This window comes from Arachis ipaensis, chromosome B04 (assembly GCF_000816755.2).
Source record: "Arachis ipaensis cultivar K30076 chromosome B04, Araip1.1, whole genome shotgun sequence".
Taxonomy (NCBI): Eukaryota; Viridiplantae; Streptophyta; class Magnoliopsida; order Fabales; family Fabaceae; genus Arachis; species Arachis ipaensis.
In genome coordinates, this window is record NC_029788.2 from 11,882,167 (window position 1) to 11,898,804 (window position 16,638).

Sequence of the window (16,638 nt, forward strand, 5' to 3'; positions counted from 1 at the left end):
ATTTGTATAATAGATATAAAAATTATTATGTATACGGATTCATAAATATTGAGTCGAAAGATCCGAGACGAAATCGGTTAATCATGCATGGTCAGAAAAATATCGACGAAGTAAAGATTCAGCATGAGGAAACATAACTCTGATTATGAGGTGAGTTGGGTGCCAAAAAATTTATACCTGCACGTAATTTTATTCAAAAGCACTATGCAAAATGTGAGGCATAAAGACAAGATAAAAGTTAAGATGTGGAATGTCAAATTTGGAAGTTAAAATTTTTTGTGGTCAAAACAAGGTTGTGGGACATGAAGATCCTAAGAAAAAGGAGGAAGCTAGATGGTAGGGAGAAAAAAGCATTTTACAAATTCCCCTTCATGGTTTATAAATTAGAGAAGTTAGCTTTTAAAGAACGAGGGATTTCAATCTGAATATTTCATCGTCACACAAATTCTGCAAAATTTCCAGGCATACTAACGTAAAGGAAGTCATGGAGTGTAAGTGCATGTGAATGTCTGGAGCCCATTTTTATTTTATTTTTCTTTGTTTTTTTTTTTCTTTTTTTGCTTTAAGTATTTTATTGTTATTTTGCTTTCTTTTAATTTTAATTTTACTCTCTTATTCATTTAAAACTTTTCATTTATTTCGCTCATTTTCTTTTATTGCAATTTTTTACGTTATTTGCCACGGTTTAATATTATTGAGTATTTTTTCAATACAAACATTAAGTAATTTTTGAGTTGAGTCCACTCTGTTTTTTTGAAAAAAAGGCTCAACACAAAAGTGGAGCAGGATAAGTCAAATAGAAACAAAAGCCAAGTAACTCCTGTGTCATCTCCGGCATAACTATCAACAACACAAGTTACTTATCACACCACTCTGTAGCACACGTAAATGTTTGGGCCACACAATCTACAATTCCCGTCGTCTTGCTCTGAAAAATCACCTCATTTCTTCGTAACCAGATGTTCCATATAGCTGAAAAGAACCCAACAAACCAATAGTTGCGCATCTCCTTTCTGACCCGCATGGACCTCCAACTCTCAAAAAGCTCTTTCAAAGTACCGGGTGCAATCCACGAGTGTGCAAACTCCAACATCCAGACACTCCACACCTACCAAGTGTACTCACATGTAACAAATAAATGATTTATATTTTCTACTTCTTTATTACATAAGACGCACAAATTATCATTCTGTTGCAGAATTCCCAGTTTGCTTAGCCGATCCTTTATATTGATCCGACCTATCAAAATGAACCAAGCGAACAACTCTACTCGAGGAGGCACTAGCCCTTTCCAAACATCCTTCGTAAATTTTAGTCAGTCCACTCTGTTTTAGAAGAGTCGTATCTACTCTCCAAATTGAGATCTTGATACAAGTTTGATTCAAAATTTTNCTGTTTTTCTTTGGTGGCTAGTGGCTACAGTGTGGGAATGAGAGCTAGAGGAAGGTGCTCTGACATCCCCCAACTCTTGATGGGCCTTGATCAAATTTGGGCTAATATAGCTGGCCAATTTCAACTACAAAAATAGCAAAATTAAGATGTCATTCGATACACTATGCTTCACTCAATTTCTTGAAATATGGGGGCAACATTTTGTTGGATATTTTAAGGGTTCAAATAAAATATTTGTTAGTCCTATTTTATTATAAAACATCTATCTAATAATAAATATAAAATAATATAATCAATTATGTTATTTGTTTAATTTGGTCAAGCAAGACTAATTAATTAATACCAGACTCATATGTGGTGGTAGACTCCATTGTCATCCACCAAACTCCTCACACACCGAGTCAAACTAACATGTTCAATTTGAATAATGAAATTTATATAAAAAATGATAAGATCACGTATAAATATACAATAAGTACTAGTTAATTAATAAATAACACGCGAACATTTTTGCTTGGAAGAGATTTCAACATAACATGGATAAATGGTACTGATGAAGCAAGTGATGCCCAACTACCTATTGCATCTATTCAAATAGCCGTCACATATATAAAATCTTATGTTCCCCTGATAACATTTCTGAGATAGCGGACTAAAAGTTGCTATAGTATGATACACCAAAAAAATTAAAGGAAAATTTTCACAAACAAATAAAAAAAATAAAACACATATTAAATAACAACAATAATATTTAGAGACAATACAAATTCAATTCAAATAATTTAAAGTTATTTTATTTAATGTTCTTAATGTTCCACTATATAAACTAAAATATACCTTGATACATGCACAATCAATCATAGTCAAAGTAAAACAATAAAACAACGAATTGAAGAAGTCAGAATACATCTGCTGACGGTTTGAATCCAGGAACATTATTACGAGTTTACTACACTTTGAGTTGTTGAGCACGTTTTATATATATTATGTTCCAATAATTCCTCCATTATAATTCCACTTATGCCCCTAATCTGATGCATATAAATATTCTCCCTCTCCGTGTCTAATTCTTCACCAAAATACCAAACACATAGCTAATAAGCTTTGCTATCCCAAAGAACATAGCGAAGCTTTGCTATCCAAAAAACACATCTAAGAAAAGATGGTGTCTGTGAGTGAGATCCGCAACATTCAAAGAGCAGAAGGCCCTGCAACGGTATTGGCAATTGGCACGGCAAATTCATTAAATTGTGTTGATCAGAGTACATATGCTGATTACTATTTCAGAGTAACCAATAGCGAACACATGACTGATCTCAAGAAGAAATTTCAGCGCATTTGTATGTATTTCTATTAAGTGTTTTAGCTTTATTTTATTTAATATTTATTAAGAAAAAAAATTATCATTTTACTTTTATATTAATTAAAATGCAAAATTAACATATTATACAACCTATCATATTCACCGTTTGATATTAATAGTAATAACTACTTAATAATAACATTATTTTTATAATTACAAATTTGGATAAACTATATATTCAAATGGTACTTAAAGATTTAATTAAGTCACTACAAAAATAACTCAAAAATAACATTATTGCTATATATTTCATTTTCTAGACTTTATCAAAGATAATGATGGTTGCAAATTACACATGATTATTTCAGGTGAAAGAACACAGATCAAGAACAGACATATGTACTTAACAGAAGAGATACTGAAAGAGAATCCTAATATGTGTGCATACAAGGCACCGTCGTTGGATGCAAGGGAAGATATGATGATCAGGGAGGTACCAAGGGTTGGAAAAGAGGCTGCAACTAAGGCCATCAAAGAATGGGGACAGCCAATGTCTAAAATCACACATTTGATCTTCTGCACCACCAGTGGTGTTGCATTGCCTGGCGTTGATTATGAACTCATCGTACTCTTAGGGCTCGACCCATGCGTCAAGAGGTACATGATGTATCACCAAGGCTGCTTCGCTGGCGGCACTGTCCTTCGTTTGGCTAAGGACTTGGCTGAAAACAACAAGGATGCTCGTGTTCTTATCGTTTGTTCTGAGAATACCGCAGTCACTTTCCGTGGTCCTAGTGAGACAGACATGGATAGTCTTGTAGGACAAGCATTGTTTGCGGATGGAGCTGCTGCGATTATCATTGGTTCTGATCCTGTGCCAGAGGTGGAGAAGCCTATTTTTGAGATTGTTTCGACCGATCAAAAACTTGTCCCTGGCAGCCATGGAGCTATCGGTGGTCTCCTTCGTGAAGTTGGGCTTACATTCTATCTTAACAAGAGTGTTCCTGATATTATTTCACAAAATATCAACGACGCACTCAGTAAAGCTTTTGATCCATTGGGTATATCTGATTATAACTCAATATTTTGGATTGCACATCCTGGTGGACGTGCAATTTTGGACCAGGTTGAACAGAAGGTGAACTTGAAACCAGAAAAAATGAAAGCTACTAGAGATGTGCTTAGTAATTATGGTAATATGTCAAGTGCATGTGTGTTCTTCATCATGGATTTGATGAGGAAAAAGTCGCTTGAAGAAGGACTTAAAACAACCGGTGAAGGACTTGATTGGGGTGTGCTTTTTGGCTTTGGTCCTGGCCTCACCATTGAAACCGTTGTTCTTCGTAGTGTGACCATCTGATACACTTAATTATATATCTATCTCTGCAGATATATGATTGTGTTATTTTTTAATAGTTTTTTTTTTGCTCCAAAATAAGGTCTTGATTGGTCAATATATTATTAATTGAGAGAAAACTTAGGCAAAATTGTCTATAGTTATTTGTTTATGTGAAGATTCAACATCAAAATTTGTAACGGTTAGTAAAGTATAAATCAAATTCTTTTCTTTTGAGCAACATGTCACATACCAATTTACATTTGGCTTGCATTTTCATCTAAAAACAATTATAAGTACCTTCGTATGAGGTTCCATTTATAATAAAGTAAAAAAGTATTAGGTATAATAGTATAATACATTTATAATAAAGTAAAAAAGTATTAGGTATGATAGTATAACGCTTGATAGTATTATGTTTGCAACTTTTATATTATTGTGTGCCTAAATATCCCATATAATTATCCCCCAACCCCCTGCTGTAATTTATTTAGATACAATTAAAAAATAATTGAATACTATATATAGTAAAAAATTAATATTATTGAAAGATAAAATTAAATTAAAATTTATTTTTATGTATCGTTTTTGTCCTTAACGTTTTCGTCCTATTTAAGTCCCTAACGTTTCAAAATCGTCTTAATTTTGTCCCGCCATCAATTTTGTTAACGGATCCCTAACGGCAGGACAACATTGAGTCAATTTTGAAACGTTAAGGACTTAAATAGGACGATTGAAACGTTAGGGACAACTTTGGGACTTACCCCAAACGTTGGGAACAAAAACGATACTTTATTCGGAGCTTTATTTAAAGGTTTGTTACTGGTCAATAGATCACTACAAATACAAGGTGAAATTCGAACTCTTAACACTTATTTAAGCGGACGAGTGAGCTAAACACTCAACTAATCCAAGTTGAATTTTACAATTATAATTTGATAAACTATTTTGACCGTTTAGTCATAAAAAGTTATACAATGTGTTGTTGCATTTACATTAATGTACTTGTTAATCTATTTTTTTTCTTCTAAAATTCAATGTGTGCAAGTTTTACTTATGAATATATGAATAACATTTTGAGAAAAAATTATGCACGAAAAATTTTCACCATCCTCTTTATTTATATATATTAGTGGAATGTTTTTATTAATCCGCCTTTTTTTTTTTTAACAAAATTCAAGATGGGCAACAACAACACCCTTGTAGCAGCATCAACTTAAACTATTTGACATCACACAAAAGTGGATCATGGCGAAGGAGAAGTGACATACTCTAGTTCCTCAGGATCTCCACATTATTTAATTTATTAAATTATCTTTAATTTTATTATTTTTTAAAATTATTAATTTATACTTTATTATATTTTTTCATTGTATCATACACTATTATTTTCTCTTACTATTATTCTCTATATACATGTCTGTCATTGTCTTACCACAATTGTTATATTATCTTGTTCTCTTTTTTCATTTTCTTTTTCTCCTCCCACCACCTTCTCTTTAATTATCACCAAGTACCATTATCACATTTTATATCTTGTCTATCACTTTGATCTATAACTATTTGTTCTCTGTTAACTTTTATGAGTTGTTAAAGTGTTATTAAAAGAATTCATTTTTGTGTCTTTTGAATATATAAATGTATAAAAATAATTAAAAAATTTTATGTGAGTGTTAAGTAATTTTATTGTCCTATTAAGAAAAATTTAAGACATAAAGCAAGTATTTTTTATCTTCATGTATAATTCTAAATTTTATATTTAATTTTTAAATTATTTGTAATTTTATTATTTTTTTTAAATTTTATTTATATTTTTATTATATTTTTTCATTGTATCATACACTATTATTTTTTTTATTATTATTTTCTATATGCATGATTGTCATTGTCTTACCATAATTGTTATATTGTTTTATTCTCCTTTTTTATTTTCTTTTTCTCCTCTCACCTTCTCTTTAATTATCATCAAGTACCATATCACAATTTTATATCTTGTCTATCATTTTGATCTATAATCATTGGTTCTGTTAATTTTTATGAGTTGTTAAAGTGTTATTAAAAGAATTTATTTTTATGTCTTTTAAATATCTAGATGTATAAAAATAATAATTTTTTTCTTGATGTGCATGTTAAGTAATTTTATTGATCAATTAAAAAAAATTAAGACAAAGTATTAAAAGTTTTTGTTCAAATTATCAAAATTTAATGTTAGTAGCCTTAAAAAATAGTATCAAAATATATTATTTTTAACTGATATAATAAAAATAGTATATTATTGTAAGTTTTTAACTAATAATTATAAATTTAAATTACAATTTAATATAGTACCTTAGAACAGAAGATTGTCATTGCTTTCTATATTTGATTGCTATTATATAAGTTTCACTTTTGTTTTTTTTGCACATTAGTTAAACTATATTTTATTATTTTATGTTGTATATTTTGGAATAATGCGATCGTACTATAAGGATGATATTAGTTTTCATAACTAATGTGAATCTTCTTACTATTTTGTTTGTATTTAAATATTATCCATAAAAAATAATTACTTAAAGTAAAACACTATATAGAAAGAGATAGAAAACTTTTATATTTATGGTTCTGATTTATTTCTTAATTCTCACTTGATATTATCGTTCTGGTTTTTTTATTCTTTACTTGTTATTATTTTAAATGTTTACTATTTTATTGTTCCATTATATATTTTTGTTTATATGTTAACATTGTGTCTGTTATGAACTATTTTTTTAGATAAAATAGTCAATACAATATAGTTTGAGTCTGAAATACATAAAAATTTTTTTTAGCAAAGCTATCTTTATATATCATAATTTTTTTTTGTATAAAGTTCACAGTTGTATCTATTTTTTATAGCATTTTTTAGTTAATTATCTTATATAGGTTATGACAATTTTTGCTTTCGCCTAAAATTTTTAGTTTGTATATTTTGTTTCATATTTTTAAATGTTTAGATATTACTGATCGAAGTAATACAGTGCATGATGATAATATTAGTATTTTATTTGTTCTATTACTTCTAATAATTTTTATTTTGCATGCTTTCGCCTAGATTTATCATTTTAATTTTTACTATTCATTTTATTATCTGAAATATATTTTATTTAATTATTTTATTTTGTCATATTTGCGTGAATTATACCAAAATGATTCAACAAAATATAAATTATTTTAAATTAACTATATTTTCATCTTCGTTAAAGTTTGCATATTTTTCATTTTAGCTAGTAAATAAATATTTTAAGTGTCATTTTGGTTTTTATAAAATTTTTTTATATAGATTTCAAATAATTTTGTTAGGCACTATCACTTTTTTCATATTGATTCTTGTAATGATTTTAAATAAATAATTTTTTTATGATTAATTATGCTTAAAAGTAGAATATTGACTAGTTATATTATCTTCATATCTGCTACTTTGATCAGATCTTTTTCATAAATTTTTGGTGGTGGTATTTAAGAAGAATATATTAAAAGTTTATTTTGAGCTAATAAAAAAAATAGTAATCAAAGTGTACTAAGAGTACATACCATACTAGCAGAATAATATAATAATAATAATTTAAACGGTAAGGATTCTTTAACATTTTTGAATTAAAAGGTTTTTTTTATCATAATTTAGCGCATTGAAATAATGTGCAATATTTCGTATTTGAATAGTTATAAGTAATTTATAAGATTGTTGTGTATGAAAATAAATTAATTAAATATTTTATAAAAATAATTAATTTTACTTTATATTCTACTTACATGATATTATAATTTTTAATTTATTATTTTTGAAATATTTAAATTATTAGCATTACAAAAACAATATTTCAAAAAATAAATCATTGTATTTATTTTGTATGACTAACATTTAAATTACATATACATTATAGGTACTAAGAGATTATTAAAATGGTAGCATGCTAATAATAATTTAAATATAGTAAATTAACTAATATAACTTTTGATTATAATTAACAAAATTATAGGATTGTTCAATGGATTAATTTTGTACATTATCAATAGTAATTGAAAGTTTACTTCATAGAAAACAAAACATACAAAATTAAATTGATTGAAAGCAATAGAATACATAGAATATTCATTAATATTGTCATTATTTAAACTCTGAATAACTAAAAAAATAGATAGTCACATATAAAATATAAATACATGATAAGTAGTCTGAGTTCATGTAAAAAGATACCATTTAAAAAATGATTCAAATGTAATCATATAAATTTATTAAGTGAAAAAATTATCATTTATAATTTACAATATTATATATATTTATTAAAAATATTTGAACTTTTTTTTATGTATTCAACAAAACGTTAAAAAGAATTGTAATAATATTATTAATTGGAAGTATAACTTATAGTACCTGACACAGAGTATTGATGAGCGGTGATTATGGGTATGTTTGTGATATTTTCTAATGGTGTTGTCATATTAGTTGAACCACTCGATGTATCAATTTATTTTCCTCGTCTAATACTCTCTGCGTAACTGGCATGCCTTCTGGGCCAAGTGTTGCTGCCTCTGTTCTTCGCTCATGTCTTGTCTTTGTTGCTTGGCATAGTCTTGTCAAGTCGGTTGACCACTTTTCACGTGAATCTTTCATTGGTACGTTGTCAACTGTAATTGATCAAAACAATCATATAAACATAGTTTTACACTTTTATTTAATGATAGAAAGCAAATTATATTAGGTTTTATGTTATTTTTAGGTGAAGTGAGAAGAATGCATGAGAAGATGGATAAGAAAAGAAAGAAGTTTTTCTATTATGGAGTAATAGTAATCTGAGGTGAGAAATAATAAAGGAAGAAAGAGATAATGATAGAAGTTACGTGAATCTATGAGATAAGAGAGAACATAAATGTATGTGATAAGAGAGATGAGGTAGTGAGAGTTTTTTAAGGTGAATAACTGATGTATAATGGAGTAGATTATTAGAAAGGACAAAACTGAAAAAAAATTTTAGACACCAAAACAAGTTTTGTCATTATATATTGTTATAAATACTTAAACTCAAGAAAATGAGAAATATCAGTTTAAATTTCTAATCGGCCCTCAAAGTATCAACACTCGTCGTTACAATGATGATTTAGAACCAATTTAGCAAAGCCCTCTCATTTTTCATTATTGGAAAGATAGATTTCTCCAAATCTTGGTTGGCGCTTCTCCCTCAACTTGTCAATCACCTTCGATTTGACGGCAGCAAAGTAGACATTGTCATGGTTAGGGATGGCAAATTGGCAATAGGTAGGGTAGGGTTTGAACCTAATGTTAACTCTACCCACGAGTTAAATTTGTTATTAAAACTCAATTCTACCTTATTCGCGGGTATTAAACCCTATTTGTAGGTTTTTCACAAATATACAATATTATTATATAACCTAATGAGTATATAAATTAAAAATTCAATACAAATAACATAATCATCCCACAAACAACACAATTGTCCCATAAACAACATAACCATTAAATGTTCAATTCTACATAAAATCTTTGCTTAAATTAATAACACAAACAAATAAAATATTGTGATATGATATAATGTTGTATTTATATATCACTAAAATAGAATTGATTTTTATATAAACAAAAGTGTTAAATTATCAATTGATGATCTTGGCTCAATGGTAAAGATCTTTTGTACTAAGAGGTCCTTGTTTCAACACCCATCGCTGTGTTTGTTTAAAGAGATAGGACATTGAGACAGGGACACAGAGACACAAAATCGTGTTTGACAGAGGAGACATGGACAGAGACAATATGTCCAGAGACACTGAATTAGTGTATTTTGTGTCTATCCTGACAGGAAGGACACGGAGACACTAACAAGGGACACAACTTATTTTTCATTTTTTCTTTCATTATTCTTGTTAATTTTTTATAATTATATTTTTTATTATTATATTTTTCATCTCAAATTTTTTGAATGAAAAAAGAATAAGAATAAATTGAATTTTTATAATTTATTCTAGTTTATCACCAAACAGAATATAAGAACACAAAATTTTGTGTCTCTGTCTCTTATGTCTTGTTCTCAGTGTCTTGTCCTGTCTTGTTCTTAGAAACAAACGTAGCCTAAGGTAGCATTTGGTGGAGAGACAGAGATGGAAAGACTGAGATTGAGAGACAGAGACTAAGAGACAGAGATTGAAATAAATCTCAGTATTTTGTTTGGTGCAAAGTGAGAGACAGAAATTGAAACAAGAATGAAATTCTAATTTAATTTGCACAAAGGGTAAAATTGGAATTAATTAATTGAAATGAAGGTATTTTAGGTATAAAATGTTATTAAAGTTTCAGTCTCCATCTCTAAAAATTTTAGTTTCCTGTGTCCCTACTTTTTGGAGGTACTGAAATACTAAAATTTTGGAGACAGAGACAGAAATTTTAGTACCAGTCTCTGTACCAACAAACATAATACTGAGTCTCAGTCTCCCAGTCTCTGTCTCAATACCTTAAAACAAACGCTACCTAAATATTTTTATAACATATACATATATAGAGTGCGGGTTGGTCGGGTAGGGTTGAACTCAACCCGCACCCTACCTAACCCGCGTTCAAACCCGTTCTGCACTCAACCCTACCCGCAGCGGATCGGGTTGAGTAGGGTTAGGTACCCGCAGGTAGGGAGCATACTGCCACCCCTGGTCATGGTGGGTTTGGGCCGAGGATAGAAAAATTGGTAGATGGTGCAATGAGTTTTTAAGTTGTGGTTGAAAAAAGAGAGTGATGATTATGGAAGTAGCCAACACAGGTGAGTGGGTTAGCACTACAAGAAAAAAAGGCCTGTCGCCTCACTTTTTTCTTGCCACGCTTTAAAAACATGGTCAAAAGAGGTCAATGGTCACGGTTTTATGAGGGTGATGATTGATTAAAGATTTAGCCACACTTTTTTGTCACGCTTTAAAAGCGTGGCTAAAAGGGTCAATTGCCATGCTTTTATGAGGATGGCGGTTGATTAGAGATTTGGACACGCTTTAAAAGCGTGGCAAAAAGGACTTTATTCCCCTCATATATAAAGTTAGAATACCCTAATTTTTCTCACCCTTATTGCACCTCCCTCCCTCATCAAAGCTCTCCTTCTGACTCTCGACATACACTCAAACACTTACTCACTTACTGCCGATCACCGCCTCCTTCACCCACTCTCACCGCCGTTCTACATGCGCCGCTGTTCACCTTTATCGTCGTTCCTATTCGTCGTCGGTCTCCCCATCGCGTCCTTGTTTGTCGCCGCATCTTGTAGTCACGTCGCCACCACCAACAGAATCTTCTCCTCCAGCATCAGTAGCTTCACCGTGTCCTGCAAATTCCTTGCTGGCGGTTTCCCCATCGTGTCACTGTTTAGTACCGCATCGTGTAGTTACCTCATCGCCGCGTTCTACAGATTGCTCGCCAGCAGACTCCCCATCGCATCATTGTTTGGCACTGCGTCTTACGGTCACCTCGCCGTCACCTGTAGATCCTTCTCCTCCAAGAACTTTCTATTATCATTGGCTTGCTATTTTTTGGTCTTTATTTTTTATTTTTTTCTTTTAAATCTGTAGGCTGGAGTAGAAAATCTTACAAATAAGGAGCACCAATTAGATGAACAAATAAGGTTTTAGTGTCCTCTGCTGATTCTACTATACCCTAAACAGTTGTCATACTTGTCTGCTATCTTTTTAACTAATCCTTAATCTTTATTGCAGTAAGATGCAAGAAAGATTAAGAGGTCTTAGTGAAGATGAAAACACTCAAAGGTAGTAAAATTCTCTCTTGTACTTGTTCTCTTTTCTAATTTTTCCTTGTTAATCAGTATCATCATCTAAATATAGCTATATACCTAGAGTTGATTTTTTATTATTGTTGCACTGGATACTTTTTTTTTAAATTTATTTATATTTTTACACTCATTATGCTAAATTTTTGAACCATTGACTTTATGTAGGTGAGGGAGCATTTAAAAATATTCACCATATGACTGATGAGGTGAGTTTGGTGATATTAACAGTTCTTTTCTTTTTTTGGTCATATAAAATTTCCCCAACTATGATAAATATAGGGTTAAAGGGGTTGGTTAGGAGATAAAGGAATGTTTCTTGCAAATGTTTTACATTCTTCAATAACATTCTGGGAAATTGGCTGTTGTATGCCCAATATTGAAAGTTATAAGGTTACCGTGGGACTAATTTTTAGCTAAATGCTACTGTATTTGAAATTAATATAATCTTAAATTGTTCAGGAGTTTGTGATCACGTTTTGATGAACCTTTTGCAATGCAGACAATGTCCTGCATCTATCCCTAAATTTTTGTCTTTTACCCCTTTACTCTGTTCAACTATGAATCAATATGGGATTCTAAATAATGGTTATTGCATGACTAGGTGGTCCTGGATGATAACATTAACTGTGTTGTGAGAGTTCTTTCTGGTGGCATAAAGAGGAAATTGTCTCTTAGAATTGCATTGATAGGGAACAATAAAGTAGTATGCATATCAAAAACACTTGTTTTATTTTTTGTATTCGTATATTGAAAAAAATTGGAATCCCTTGGTCTTACCTGGCAGGTTATAATTCTTGATGAACCTCCCAGCGGAATGGATCCATACTCAATGCGTTTGACTTGACAATTAATACAAAAATTTAAGAAAGGCAGGATAATCTTACTAACAACTCATTCAATGGATGAATCAGATGAACTAGATGATTGGATAGCTATCATGGCCAATGGTTCTCTGAAATGCTGAGGAAGGTTTAATTTACTTCTCAGTTTCTCCAATTACACCGTTCATTTGAAAGCTAGTGATTGAAATGGAATATGAGGATCAATGACAAAATTTATATATGGAGATTAAGTTGTGTATATATGTATATATTTTGTTATATGCCTTTATCCACTTTGTACTTTCCTTTCTCAACTAGGTTAACTTCTTTTTCTATGATCCCCTCATGGTGTGCACACGCATGCATGTGCACCGACACCCATGTGTGTGCATTGTTTGTCTATTTTGAATTTCATATTAGGCAACTCATTAAATTTTATGTGCAGTTACTTTCTGAATTTCCAGTTTTTTTAATTTACCTATGATGACTTGATTTCTAGTGGAAAAATTGGTGGAAATTTAGTTTTAACTTTTAAATGCACATCTAGGTATCATGATTGTATTATACATTTTTTCTCCTCTTATTTATAGTATTTTTTGATAGCTCACCTTTCTTGAAGCATCATTATGGAGTTGGTTATACTCTAACTCTTGTAAAGGTTTGTTCTATCTTGATAACTTCCTCTTCAATTCATTCAGGTGCTGATGTTTCATGGCGGAAATGCTTTATTTATTTATGTATTTTTAGTTTTTCATTTTTCTTTAATTCTTGTCTTTCAGTCAGATCCTACTGCTTCTATAGCTAGTGATATAGTATATCATCATGTTCCTTCAGCAACCTGTGTAAGCGAGATAATCTCTCACAGTATAGCTATTTGTAATTCACTTTAATATCAGTCTGATGAACTTAATACTCATATATGAACAGTAGGCAATCAATAGTATTCTTTATATCACTTTAAAGGGAGAAAAAGTAGCTTAATTGTATCATATATCAAACTTATTCAGATAATTCATTACTTTGGACATGAATAAACTAACTTTACCATCGTGATTATTAATTGTTACTCTAAGTTTGGTGACTTCATATTTAGCTTTATAGTAAAAAGGAAAGAAACCTAATGCAGTGAAAGAAGAGAGTATGAAAGAAAAAGGATAAGAAATCTCAGGAAGGAGAGAGCAAAATTTAAAACATAGGTCTAACCTTAGAGATTGAGCCATGGTTCATGTTACAGGGAACCCGAATCTGTTTTAGGAAAAGAATAACACATAGGTCCTAGCTTTAGAGATTAGCCATGTAACAGGATATGCTCATATTTTTGCATATCTAGGCACAAAAATTCCCCAAAAGAATGCACTAATAGAATATCTAAGTACGAAAAAACTACTCAATATCATATGTTGTCCAAAGATGGAAAAGTTCGCTTGAAATATATGTCATTCTTTTTCAGCCACAGACGCTGAAAGTGAAGAGATGAGGTGTAAAAAAGGTAAACGTAAAAAAATTACATAGAATAGGTTGAATAGGTCTTTCCCAGCTCCAGCAGCATTACGAAAGGAGTGGATCCTCTCCAGTAGAAAAAAAACTGGATGGTATCTAGTGTTTAATCTCACCCTTCATTGCTCTCTCTCTCCTATTTATTTTTGGTCCCACTTATAAAATTAAAGGTTAGAGATCACACTTTATTCTCTCAAGTGTAAAAAAAACTGGAGAGGATCCATTTCCGCATTACGAATTTGGATGCAAGCCATACATGCTTTAAGATTGAACCTAGTTTCCTCTCTTTCATTGTTTCTAATAGTTAATTTTATTAAGGAGTTAATTACCTATATCTTTTAAAATGCAAAAAGGCAAAAAGGAAAAAAGGTAAGATAGTTAGTTTTATGTTGGATTTCATATAAACAGTGCTTTGGTTATGGATAATCAAGTTCAAACTCAATTAAAAAACACTTCCTTTTCATACATTATTTTTAAATATGTTTTGCATGACGTTATGATGATTGATTCTATTTATTTAATTCTGCCTTGCTGGATATGCATTTCAGGTGGGAACTGAGATTTTCTTTAAGCTTCCCTTGGCATCTTCATAAGCTTTTGAGGGGGTTTAGGAAAATTGAAGATTGCATGAAAAAACCACTTTTGAACATGGAAATAAGTGATAACAGTGTTGCTATGGTGGCTAGAGTAGCCGTGGTGAAAGCTGTTCACAACAGAATGGATAGACAATTTTGTGATACTGATATCTAAGAATTAGGTTATTAGCTTTTTGTGATGGAATTGTAAATTTTCCTTTTACTAATTCTAAGTACTTATTTCTTAAGGTGTCACCCCGGATAGCAAAAGCTTGCTGGAGGCTGATCATAGTCATGGCTTTTATTTTCTTCTTTTTCAAATGTTTGTAACATGTACATAATTATGTAAATCAAATCAATGAAAAATGAATCTTTTAACCTCTCTTTTGTATGAAAACAGGTTTATTTTGTATTAGAAAAATCTCAAAAAAAAAAAAATTCTACCCATACTGGTATTTTTTTTTTTAAATTGATAAGGATATAGTCACGCTTTAAAAGCGTGGCAATAGGTTCACATTTAGGCACGTTTAAAAAAGCGTGGCTGTATGTCTCCTATCAACACGTTTTCAAAGTGTAACCAAAGCCAAACTAATGAACACATTTTTAAAAGTGTGGTTGTATGTACACTTTTTTGCACACTTTAAAAGCGTGGCTATAAGATTATACAAAATCACTTATGCTCATTCAAGAAGTTAACACTAAAAGAAGCTTTTGGAATAGTGACCAAATTTAGTAGAATATCAACGTGTCAACAATATGCTTCAAAGTTTTATATATGCAACAAATATGACCATTATTATGATCACATTTTTTCAGCTAATAAGTCACTGATATTTTTTATTTGAGACAACATTTAAAAAATATTGTTTAAAGATTGAGAAAAAATTGCCTTTAATCTATAACAACGTTTTTGGACATAAGGCAACGCTTTTGGGGGACTTTGTAGATGCAGCCATTACCTTTGATTAAAAGCAACTCTTACCAACTGTAATATATGAATATCATAAAGGTTTTCTATTTAATTTACTAAAACAACGCTTCTTACGTGTTCTTTAATTGATCAAAGGGAACTTAAAGTGTATTGGTTAAAGAAAGGGTTGCAACAATCTTGTTTAATTTCCTTGCAACAAATATCAAGTGTTGTTTTTGACTATTTTAGACAACTCTTTTTAAATGTTGTTTGTAGTATATGTTGCAATAAATAAAAAAATATTTTAGAGAGTAGAAAACAATTATAAAATTAGAATGTGCAGGCAAGAATCGAAGCAAAATTTGGATTTAGAATGTACATGCAAAAATCGAAGCAAAATTTGACCACAAGACTTTTTATATTTTTTTAAATTGTTTTTTCAATTTTCAACGAAAAATTTACTTGGAGTAAAATTATCAAAGTTTAAGAATGAAAATGTTCGAATGTATATTTGCCATTCATATATTTCAACAATTTTTAGCAATATAAACTTTTGAATATCAGTTTGATACGTGGTTTATCCTTAAAATTAATCCTAAAGGGGTATTTTAGTTTTTTTTTTAAATAAAATTCAAAGTTGCACTTTCTAAATCATTTAAAGAATATTGGTTCTAAAAGTGTATTTTAGTCTTTTATAATTAATCTTCAAAGAGGTATTTTATTATCTTCTTTAAATTAACCAAACTTATATTTTACACTTTTAATTTTATAATCAAATTCAAATTTTTAATGTCCAGTACAATTAAACAATCCTAATTCTATAAGAAAATTTTTATCTTTTCAAAATTAACTCAAACATGGTATTTTAGTCTTTTTAAAGTTAAATTTAAATTTCTTTTTTATAATACAAATTAAATAACTTTAATTCTAAAAGGATATTTTAGTCTTTTACAATCAAATTTTAATTTTGAATACACAACCTTAATCTTAAAGAGAATATTTTAGTTCTTTTAA

The 16,638-nt window shown here is 30.0% G+C and overlaps 1 protein-coding gene and 1 long non-coding RNA gene across 5 annotated transcripts; both read left to right on the plus strand.

The window, feature by feature from the left end:
• On the plus strand, window positions 2,446-4,268 carry LOC107638929 (stilbene synthase 3-like). Its single transcript, XM_016342321.2, has 2 exons — window positions 2,446-2,732; window positions 3,064-4,268. Exons 1-2 carry the CDS (start codon window positions 2,555-2,557, stop codon window positions 4,053-4,055), a joined length of 1,170 nt encoding a protein of 389 aa, XP_016197807.1. The 5' UTR covers window positions 2,446-2,554; the 3' UTR covers window positions 4,056-4,268.
• LOC110270907 lies at window positions 11,086-15,094 on the plus strand. Of its 4 annotated transcripts, none has more exons than XR_002360671.1 (6): window positions 11,086-11,514; window positions 11,604-11,656; window positions 11,748-11,798; window positions 11,987-12,027; window positions 12,606-13,484; window positions 14,688-15,094. It is a non-coding gene; the product is annotated as an uncharacterized LOC110270907 (long non-coding RNA). The 4 variants fall into 4 exon arrangements; XR_002360672.1 differs by having other exon boundaries at window positions 12,606-13,300; window positions 13,422-15,094; XR_002360673.1 differs by having other exon boundaries at window positions 12,606-12,790; window positions 13,246-15,094.